General features: G+C 37.1%; 1 protein-coding gene across 1 annotated transcript; it reads left to right on the top strand.

The window, feature by feature from the left end:
- On the top strand, positions 3,252 to 7,785 carry LOC105157383 (alpha-galactosidase). The gene is made up of 15 exons (XM_011073794.2): positions 3,252 to 3,841; positions 4,056 to 4,114; positions 4,208 to 4,264; positions 4,353 to 4,387; positions 5,006 to 5,109; positions 5,270 to 5,345; positions 5,427 to 5,485; positions 5,608 to 5,673; positions 5,994 to 6,077; positions 6,602 to 6,666; positions 6,891 to 6,973; positions 7,048 to 7,138; positions 7,217 to 7,266; positions 7,350 to 7,490; positions 7,600 to 7,785. Exons 1-15 carry the CDS (start codon positions 3,666 to 3,668, stop codon positions 7,684 to 7,686), a joined length of 1,233 nt encoding a protein of 410 aa, XP_011072096.1. The 5' UTR covers positions 3,252 to 3,665; the 3' UTR covers positions 7,687 to 7,785.

The following is a 10,928-nucleotide window of genomic DNA, read 5'->3' on the forward strand; positions in this document are numbered from 1 at the left end:
GAATTTAATACTAACTCATCAAGTATCAAATCAAAGACAAAACATATCCATTTTTCCATATAAAACCAGCAGCATTTCACCATAAAGATAATAACTTTATCACAAGAAATACATAACCAGCAGCAAGCACTTGAAAATCCATGAATCATGGGAATGATCCATCATCCACAATTCAAATATGCACAATTCAAGCACAAAACCAGATACAATAACACAACAATGGACGCGACCGCGATGGATATCATTCCCGCATTTGTTTACTGCAGCCTCACAACAGAAATTGGAATAATGACCTTTTTGAACCAAGTCAACAAATTCACTCAAAATGTTGAACAGACTTTACATACATATATATATACATATCAACTAAAAAGTACTCAACACAAATGAAGTAAGATACTAAACTCCAGCCAAATTTGAGACAATTCAAGCAAGGTACAAACTTTATTGCACATTGTACCACATGGTGAAAAACATAAACAGAAAAACTTACGGTTTGTGTTTCAAGTTTCAAGTTTCAAGGAAGCCCCAGTTCAGGCTGGAAGAAGTGTGCGACGGCGATGGGCGGCGAGTGGCGGAGATGACGCACAGTGAAAGAGAGGAGATGGGTTCAGAACTTCAGATTTCAGAAGTTTAGAGAAGAGAGGAGAGGAGAGCGACGGCGACTCGCGAGTGGTGAGTGGTGAGTCCGGTGAGCGGTGATTGAGAAAGGTACAGCGACGGCGACACTGAGAACTGAGAAGTGAGAAATCGGACGAAGGAAGAAGGAAGAAAACTGTGTGAGAGAAAGGGAAGAACGAGTTTTATTAAAACCCTCTCAATTTTGCCCCTTTTAATTCGGGTACCCGATCGGGTAAATCGGGTTGGTTTTTACAACCCGAACCCGATCCGATTAAAAATAGGCGGGTTTCGATTTATCCGAACCCGCCATAAAAACCCGACCAACCCGACCCGTTTTACCCGAACCCGATCGGGTCAGGTCGGGACCCGATCTACCCGAACCGACCGCCCACCCCTACTCACATGGATGCCGGAACCCTAAGCCCCAAATTCTCCACCATATTTTTGGACAATTTTGGTTAGAAGGACAACAATTGCCACAAAATCAATATTTATAGGATTAAAATTGACAATTCCGTAGTTATGGTCCTAATTTTGCCAACCCCTATAGTTATGGGATCAATTTTATAATTTTGCCTTTTTTTTTACCCACTCACACATACTTTCAATAAATTTTAAACCCAACATTCCTAAAATAAAATGTTGAGTCTCAAATTATTAGAGTGTCCCTTAAGGGACAAGTGACATATATTTGTTTCGACCATCAATATCTCTCTCCTAGTTCTTCCAACGAAGTCATTTATATATATATATATATATATATATATATAAATAGATGATATGGGCAAAATCATGTAGTGGGAACGTGGGAGTTTCAGCTTTTTCCATTATTGGAGTTGTATTAAATTTGCAGCCGTGCGTGGGGATTAATTAATCTAATATTGGGAGACCCCAACCCCAAATAGCTCCTAAGTAAATCCGTGAACCCAACCCAACTGATGATTAATAGAATTAAGACGTACGTCCAGTGCATATAATTTTATTTTATTATCTAACACAATAATAATTTAGTAATTAATCAATAATGATAATTATTATTAAAATTTAATAATAATTTAAAAACTCCGATATCAACTTTAAATATAAAATTTTAAAAATAAATTGAAAGAGTAAAGTTGAATTAAAATTATTATAATAAAGGTAAAGTAATAAAAAATAAAGTTGAATTTATTTACAAAAAAGTCAAAGCAGCTAAAATCACTTCCAAGGTGCTTCTAGCTTTCGACTTAAATGCGTTTTTTTTAGCCGTTTCAGAAGTTGGTATACAAACACTTTAAAAGTATTTTTTTGGAACCAGAAATTGAAAATCGCTTTTGTGAAGCGCGCACAAACACTCCCTAAAAGATTTAAGGAATTGAAACTATTATCCTAAAGAATTTCCTTCAACAAGGAGAGTTTTCAACTGGCCGTACATCGCCTGATCAATCACAAATCCTTCCATAAATCACATTTTGGACCTTCCTTTTTCTATCACTTTCCGCAGATTTAAGCGTGGGCAACTAGTCATTCCAATCTGTCACAATGTTGATTGTGACTTCTTTCTTCTTTTTTCATTCCACCAATCTCTTATAAGCTAATTATGCAATATAGCACTTGATTAAGATATTTTAGTCTCAAAAGATATATAACAAGATATCACTAAAATTATAATATTAGCACTTGATTAAGAGTATTTTAGTCTCAAAAGATATATAGCAGAATATCACTAAAATTATAATAAAAATGCACTTCTCTCAGTATTTCAAAATTATAAATAAGTTTTATTTATGTGTTGCTTAACAATGAGGGATGGTGGTTCCAAAACATAAAATGTGCAAAAATTGAGATATGTACAAATTTGAGAGATTTTTTTAATAAATTTATCAAAAATATTAAAATTACTATTATAATTAAATTTTATTAAAATGATAGATGAATTAAAAGGGTAAATTTGATATGATAAATAAAGTTTTTTTTTTTTTTTGTAATAGTATATATTGTTCCTTAAACCATATATGGCCGTGTCGCATACACACTCATAAACAATAAAACATCATAATAATTGGGTTTTAACGTGGACAATAACATGGTCAATGACTCAAACACATTTTTGCTCTGTAATGGGCATTTCACAATTTCATTATCATATTTGTCAGCACAATACGTTTAACGGCGGCAAGGGCCATACTGACATGCTTGCATGATAAGAAATACATAGGTTTACAGTTGAGTGAAAAAACAGCAAGTTTGATGCAGACGATGAGAAAACAATGTTTAGCAGTGTCTTTATGGCAAACGGTGGTTGTATGTGAGTGGGATGAGCACAGAAAATATGGGGAAAGGGCGGCAGTTAAGAAGAAGATATGATGAATATGGAATAAGAGTCAGTAGCAGTGACGTACGTTGGGGGACCTGAAAATGAATTAATATACAATTGTCAATGCGGTGATGTTGGGGGGTTTGAAAAGGAAAGCAAGATTCATTCATTAAGAGAAAGAGAGAGAGAGAGAGAGATTGGGGGAGAAGTGAGGAGATCGAGGCGGAAGTGAAATCACGTGTGAGGTGTCGCAGTCAGCAATCATTCATGATTCATTTTGTATTATTAATTAGTCTTACTTGAGGAAGTGAAGAAGACAAAGATGGTGTGCGTAAGAGGGAAGACTTTGCAGTCCCAGTTCTAGTTGCAGTTGCACCCCACATCACAATACAATATACATCCCCCTCACCCTCACCCTCACCCTCACCCCTACCATTTCTTCATCTTTCTTCTCTATAACATCATCATCATTATCAACCCCACTCGACTGGACTGGACTAGAGGGGTTTATGATCATCATCATCATCATCATCATCATACATCACTCATTATCACTACGTTTATATCATCATACTCCTTTACCTAGTACTCTCTCTCTCTCTCTCTATATATATGTATTATTATATGCGTACAACCCCATCCATGTTTATTATTTCAAGTATAAGCAGTTTGCTTTGGTTAGGTATGCACATGCTCCAATAAATCCTTCATTCCTTTCGTCTCTCTCTCTCTCTCTTTCTCTCACAATATGGCTTCTGCAAATGCAAATAACAAATATTCCCTTAGCCGCCTCCTACTGATTTTAGCATTCTGCTGCTGCTGCTGCATCTGTTTCAATGCCATTCCCATCTCTGCTGCTCGACACATGAAACCCATCAAGAAGAAACTCTCCGCAAATGGGCTTGCTCTAACTCCTCAGATGGGGTAACATTACTACTGCTTGCCTTTTCATTTGTTCCCTCTAATCAGATCCCAAATATTAGTTTTCATTTATTAGTAATCAGATTTCAATACCAATACTACAAGTTAACTAACTCTTCTGCCAATCACATTATTTAATTCATTGGCAAACAAACACAGCCTAAAGCTATCGTTTTTCTTCAATTAAATGATAGTCTTTGCTGTCTGCACTATTCAGATGGAACAGCTGGAATCATTTCCAATGTAACATTGAAGAGAAATTGATTAGAGAAACAGGTGAGGAACATCCAATACTTGCAGACATTTTCAAGCATCGTCTATCTCTATTAGGATGTCCATATGATTGATCATTGTCTTCTGTGATGATAGCTGACGCAATGGTATCAACTGGGCTTGCTGCGCTTGGATATGAATATATAAATCTTGGTACCATCATCAACTCTGTATCCTCGGTTTCTGATATATACATATGCCTTTACTGTTCTAAGTATTTTCTTTTATTTGGCTTTCTCAGATGACTGTTGGGCAGAACTAAACAGAGACTCTCAGGTACCACACGAGTGCCCTTTCAGTTTCTTTCACGGTTTAATGGTAGGTTACTTCAACTTTAATTGCCTTGTGCATGTGTAAGAATCTAGAGGAGGTAAAGGAAAGATTAGACAGAGTAGGTTCATGATACAAATTTACTTTCTCATCTTTTTTTAAAGGTACACCTCTGGGTGGACAGCTGCTACTCTTTTCCTTTCATCAGAAGCTTGCCTTGTGCATGTGTAAGAATCTAGAGGAGGTAAAGGAAAGATTAGACAGAGTAGGTTCATGATACAAATTTACTTTCTCATCTTTTTTTAAAGGTACACCTCTGGGTGGACAGCTGCTACTCTTTTCCTTTCATCAGAAGCTTGTTATACTCTTTTGGTCAAGTTCTATTTTACAATTTTTGTTTTTTCTAAAAATTTTCGGAGCACCCTTTTCTTTTTGTAGATGGTTACTGGCAAAGATTTATGTCATCAATGCAAAAAGCCTTTGAAGAGAACATAGTATTTAGTATCAGAATTATAAATAATATCGGATCATGTGATCGGAGGAGCAAAAAAAGGCACATCCAATCAACCGCCTATACCATGCACTACAGATTCTCTTACACGTTATGCTTGCTCTCTACTGCAGGGGAATCTTGTCCCAAAAGCCTCTACATTTCCTTCCGGAATCAAAGCGCTTGCGGATTATGTTCATGGAAAAGGATTAAAACTTGGAATTTACTCTGATGCTGGGTAACCACATCGACTTCAATTTACTTAGACTGTTGTATAATCCATATGGAAAAAGAAAGGAAAATGTATGCACATCAAGTGGTAATAGGTCATAAATGGGAGACATGTTCTAGTTTCATAAATGATTTTGATTGTTGTAAGTTCTATTGTTAATTTGCAGAACTCAGACATGTAGTAAGCAGATGCCTGGATCACTAGGATATGAAGAACAAGATGCAAAAACTTTTGCTTCCTGGGTACATTTTGATGATCCTGAAGCTTCTAGCTTTCACGTTTCAACAAATCTGCTCATGATTGGTTTTATTTTTACAAAACAGGGGATTGACTATTTGAAGTATGATAACTGTAACAACAATGGTATCAGCGCTAAGGAAAGGTATACCCTTTTGGCACTTTTGCATGTTTGTTAATTTATATTTTTAGTTTTTCTTAGAATGTCAAAGCGGGCAATCCTTTTGAATTGTATTGTTATAGTGATTTGTTTGGTTGATGAACAAGGTACCCTGTAATGGCAAAGGCTTTACTGAATTCTGGCCGGTCCATCTTTTTCTCAATGTGTGAATGGTGAGTTAATTCTTTAAGAGCAATCGAGGACAAGTATTCCTAGGGCATGCAGAATAATAATACTATGCCACAGCTAACACTATATCTTAGGAATCGAAACATTCTATCCTGTATTGATCAAGAGAAAAAACGAAAAAGAAAAAAGATACATTCTATCTTGTACTTATAAACGGCGAGTTGCATGTCTGAACTAATGCAAACATTTCAAAATGTTTTTTGGTCGAAGAGGCACGCTCTATTTGTTTTGCTACTCGTTACTTTCATAAAAATAGTGCTACAGATAATAAGAGTGCAATGTTCCTGTTCCAAAAATTTTACAGGGGCCAAGAAGATCCTGCAACTTGGGCCAAGTCTGTTGGGAACAGTTGGCGAACAACTGGAGACATTAGTGACAGCTGGGACAGGTGAAATCAAAAGGCTTCAAACTCTTTCAGAAATATTTCTTTTGTGGAACTTAATAATACAATTTTCCAAATGTTTATTTCATTAAAGTCCTGAACTTAGTATTCAGAAGCTGCGGTTTCATAGACATCCTTCCTTTGACATGATAGAAGGCCATGGCAAATAAAATGAAAAAGTTAGGTTCTGTATATGAATGAGAGAAGATTTATTTCCAGTCCTTTATAACAACTTTGATGTAGCTTTTGATATTATTCTGTATCGGGGAGTTATCTTAAACTGAAGCCTATGCCAGCATGTCCTTTGTTTGATGCTGTGAAATTTTAGTTCGAAGCAAACAAATTTCATTGCTAAATTAGTACTACTACAACTACTAAGCATATATTGCTTATTTACAAGACTGTTGTTGATTTAATCACCTGCCCTATGCGTAATTAATTATATGCGAAGGAAGTGCTTATATACTCATAAAACGATATTGTTCATGTACTCTGCATTTGATTTCTCTGACTTAATTCTACTTTGCTAGCATGACTTCTCGGGCAGATCTGAATGACAAATGGGCATCCTATGCTGGGCCAGGTGGATGGAATGGTAGGACTGTAGTAGATGACTATATTATGAGGCATAAGCTTTTCATCTTTATATTGTTTCATTCGAATGTGTCTATGGTCATGCACTGAAGTCAGCCTAAGGTTGTCCTTCATTTCTTGCCAACTTCAATTTTTAATTCCATAATGAATTTTTCTGCTGTTGTTCTCCATGAGTATCATAGCTCCACTTATGATCTCTTCGATTTACCCCCGAGTTTTTGGTAGATCCCGACATGTTGGAAGTTGGAAATGGTGGGATGAATGGCAATGAATATCGATCACATTTCAGCATATGGGCATTAGTGAAAGTAAGTGAGAATGTTTGTCAAGTAGAATATCAGGGACACTAGCTTAACATGCATGCATTGTGTTTGTGGGATAGGCGCCTCTGCTGATTGGGTGTGATATTCGGTCAGTGGACAAAGAAACACTCGGACTGCTGAGCAACAAGGAGGTTATTGCCATCAACCAGGGTGAGTGATCACTCACTGCTTTCTGCCACGAAAAAAAGGAGATTAGCTTTTCTGCCTAACATTTGCTTTTGAGAACAGATAAACTTGGGATTCAAGGGAAAAAGATTAAGAAAGATGGAGATTTAGAGGTAAGATTCTGTTTATGGGTTTGGCAGAAAATGAAATATATAAGAAACTCCATCTGCATTACTTATTATATATGTGGATACAGGTGTGGGGAGGACCCCTGAGTGGAAATAGAGTTGCTATCCTTTTGTTGAACAGAGGAGCTTCACAGGCTACAATTACTGCTTACTGGTCAGATTTAGGGCTTAATTCAACAACAGTAGTGGATGTCCGAGATGTATGGGCGGTAAGATGAAGAATAAGATTGATTGATGCATAATAATGTTGTAGTGATGATAATTTTTGATCCTTATGATATTTACTCAGCAACACTTATATTCTTCAATCCTCTGCAGCATTCAACCCAAACCTCAGTTGAAGGACAAATCTCGGCTGCTGTAGCTTCCCATGACTGCAAAATGTATGTTCTGTCTCCTAAGTGAGATTGTAACTGGCGGATGTCATGTCATGTCATAATGCTGCAATTATCATGACAACTTTATCAATTATATCATAATCCTTTCTCGTCAATTCCCCTATGAGTTTTAGTGTCTGCAATGCACTTCCCATTCTGGAGTTCACCTGTCGCTTCATTCATTCATTCATCGCACCCACATGCATACAAAAAGTATTTAAAAATAAGTAAATATCTTTTACTAAAATTTTTGTTGCATGTGTTTATTTGATTGAATTTTCCATAGGTGAAGAAAACTGAATTTGAAATAGAGAGAGAAAACAAACTAGTAATATAAAGAGGATTGATATAAAATAAAATCATTTTGAAAGGAAAAATGTGAAGGGAAATAGAGAATGAAAATAATTATTTTAAAAAGTAATTTTGCCACTTGAAGCTATTTATACCTTTAAGTTTTTATATTATTTAATATGTTGTTAATCAAATTAATATATCTTTAAAATAATAATTATTTTTTAAAAAAATTAAATTATTTTTTTTGAATGGTAAAATTTTTAAATTAACTTCTTTTAACAAAATAAATTTGTTGTTGCACATATATTTAAGTGTGTCATATATACTCATGTGAATAAAGGTGGAAGTTAGATCAAATACACAGAAAAAGTATCGACTAGTTTATACCTTTATACTATATTCAAGGTTAAGTAATTTTTATGTTTCCTTTTTCTGCTTGTCTTTTTTAAATATTTAATTTATTATTTTTATTTTTTCATCTAACTTTTCACGTCCTTGTTATCTTTTGATAATTTTTTTCATTTTTTCTTTTTATGCATCTTTTCTTGTCACTATTTTCTTTTTTTGGGTAAATGTAAGTTTCATTAATAAAACAAGATCGTACAGTATAACAGTGCTCAACTGGTGGTTTCTCTCTCGACAGGCCAAGGGATACGGCATAATCTATATAACGCACATGAACTAACAGAACGAAATAAATTAACACTGATAATCCTCTGTCTAATATATTCCATAATAATGGCGGCTATTATATTCGGTGGTTGTTCTGTATGCTCAAAGCGTCTCAAATTTCGTTCCCTCCAAATGTGGTAAATGTAAGCAGCCAGGAGTGCACAATGAGCCTAGTTAATCATATGTTTTTATCTCCATTTTCTTGCAGCCCACTCAACGTCCCGTGACCACTCTCTATTAGGCCATTCAAACCGAACAATCCGCCGAATCGCTGTCAGGCAGCTTCTGGCATAACGGCATCGAAAGAATAGATGAGTATGTGTCTCCATTGCACGCTCATCACATAATATACAGGCGCCAGGTATGATAGCCATGGTTTATCAGCTGTGGATAGTTTTCCTAAAATCGCAAGCCATAAGATGAAATTATGCCTGGGGATCTTCAGAGAACCTGAGAGTAGTGAAGATCAACCTACCTTAGGTCCCGGTGGGTCCAATAGCCTGTAAAGAGATGCAACTGTAGGTCGTCCCATCTCAAATCGCCAAATAATGCGATCTGTCTCGCCATGAATTATTGACAATGCATGCAAAATCTCCAAGCACTCAATGTCCATAACGAGAGGTCAATGTCATTGCCCCTCTATAATAACACTGTTGAGCTTGTCCGTCATCCGAAGCCCAATCATGCATGGACCTTGTAGGAATCTCTCAATAAGGGGACCAAGGTAATGCCATGGATCATGCCACAAATAAAATGAATTTCCATCACCAATCTGATAGTCTACCATCGATCGAAGCAAGGGGCATAGAGGAAGGAGTTTCCTCCAGCCCCACGAACCACCATTGTCAGTGACCGTCCATACAGATTTATCACGTAGTCGCTCGTTATATAACCATTCTACCCAGATTGATGTTCTATTACATTGAATAACATCACACAGATTCTTGCTCATTAAGGCACGGTTTAAAGTAGCGATGTCCGGTAGGCCCTGGCCCCCTTCCGACGCCGGCCTACAGACATCCCTCCATGCTATTTTGGCATATCCACTGGTTCCTGTGCCCTTCCACAGAAAAGCTCTCAAACGCTTCTCAGTCTCCCTTATAACACCTTTAGATAGGATGAATACAGAAACCCAATATATACTTAACGCCATAAGGACAGATTTAATAATCTGTACCTTCCCAGCATACGATAATCTCATTCCTTCTCAACCTTTAATGCGTCGATCAATTTTCAATAATAAAGGATGGCAGTCTGTTAACGATAATCTAGAGAAAAGTAGAGGAAGTCCCAAGTACCTCATCGGAAGATGCCCTTCCTGGAAGCCGAGCAATTCTAACAGCTGCTCCTATATCTCTTATGCAGATCGAGAGATGATAAGATGACTCTTATGCACATTAAGCCGGAGATCTGACCAGGAGGCGAATAGGTCCAACCCCTGCTTAAAAACCTCTATAGAGTCCATATCAGCTTTGCAGAGCAGCAACAGATCATCTGCAAATCCAAGCTGAAATAATCGAGAAGGCTCACATTTCCAATGAAAAGAAAAACGCATGTCCTAATCAATCATCTGCAGAAGAATCAAATGCAGAACCTCCATTACGAGAACGAACAGATATAGCGATAAAGGGTTCCCCTGTCGTAGCCCTTTCGATCCAGTAAAGAAACCATGAGGTTTTTCATTCAGCCCAACGAAAAATGAGGGTGTCGTGACACTCCTCTATCCACCTAATGAACGTAGTCGGGACAAGTGTAACACTGCAAGTAGAAAATTCCATTCAACCGTATCATAAGCTTTTCGGATATCCACTTTCAGTGCACATCTAAGAGGTAGGCGCGCCTGATTGTAGCCCGTAAATAGTTCTTGTGCTAACAGTATATTGTCTCCAATACTACGACCAGGAATAAAGGTAGCCTGACAAGGGCTTATCAACTTACCAACATCCTACTCAACTTTTGCACAATAAGTTTAGCAATAATCTTATATAAAACATTACAACACGAAATAGGGCGAAAATCTGTGACCATCATAAGGGCATATACCTTAGGGATAAGTGCCAGAAGTGTGGTGTTGATTTGCTTCAGCAGTTTTCCCGTGGTAAAGAACTCCAAGATTGCCTTCGTAACCTCCGGACCCACGATTGGCCAGGCAGCTTTATAAACCCCGATGAGAACCCATCCGGTCCAGGTGCTTTATCTTCAGCAATGTTAAACACTGCCTGTTTGACGTCAACTGCAGTGACGGGTGTAAGGAGCTGAAGTCGTTCCTCCTCATTGAGGACATGTCTAGCCCATGGCCTCAGA

This window comes from Sesamum indicum, linkage group LG3, assembly GCF_000512975.1.
Source record: "Sesamum indicum cultivar Zhongzhi No. 13 linkage group LG3, S_indicum_v1.0, whole genome shotgun sequence".
Classification (NCBI taxonomy): Eukaryota; Viridiplantae; Streptophyta; class Magnoliopsida; order Lamiales; family Pedaliaceae; genus Sesamum; species Sesamum indicum.

Coding starts and splice junctions, on each gene's coding strand:
- LOC105157383 (XM_011073794.2), top strand. CDS start 3,666: ATGGCTTCTGCAAATGCAAATAACAAATATTCCCTTAGCCGCCTCCTA. Junction 3,842..4,055: donor GCTCTAACTCCTCAGATGGG/GTAACATTACTA, acceptor TGCACTATTCAG/ATGGAACAGCTGGAATCATT. Junction 6,667..6,890: donor TGGGCCAGGTGGATGGAATG/GTAGGACTGTAG, acceptor AGTTTTTGGTAG/ATCCCGACATGTTGGAAGTT.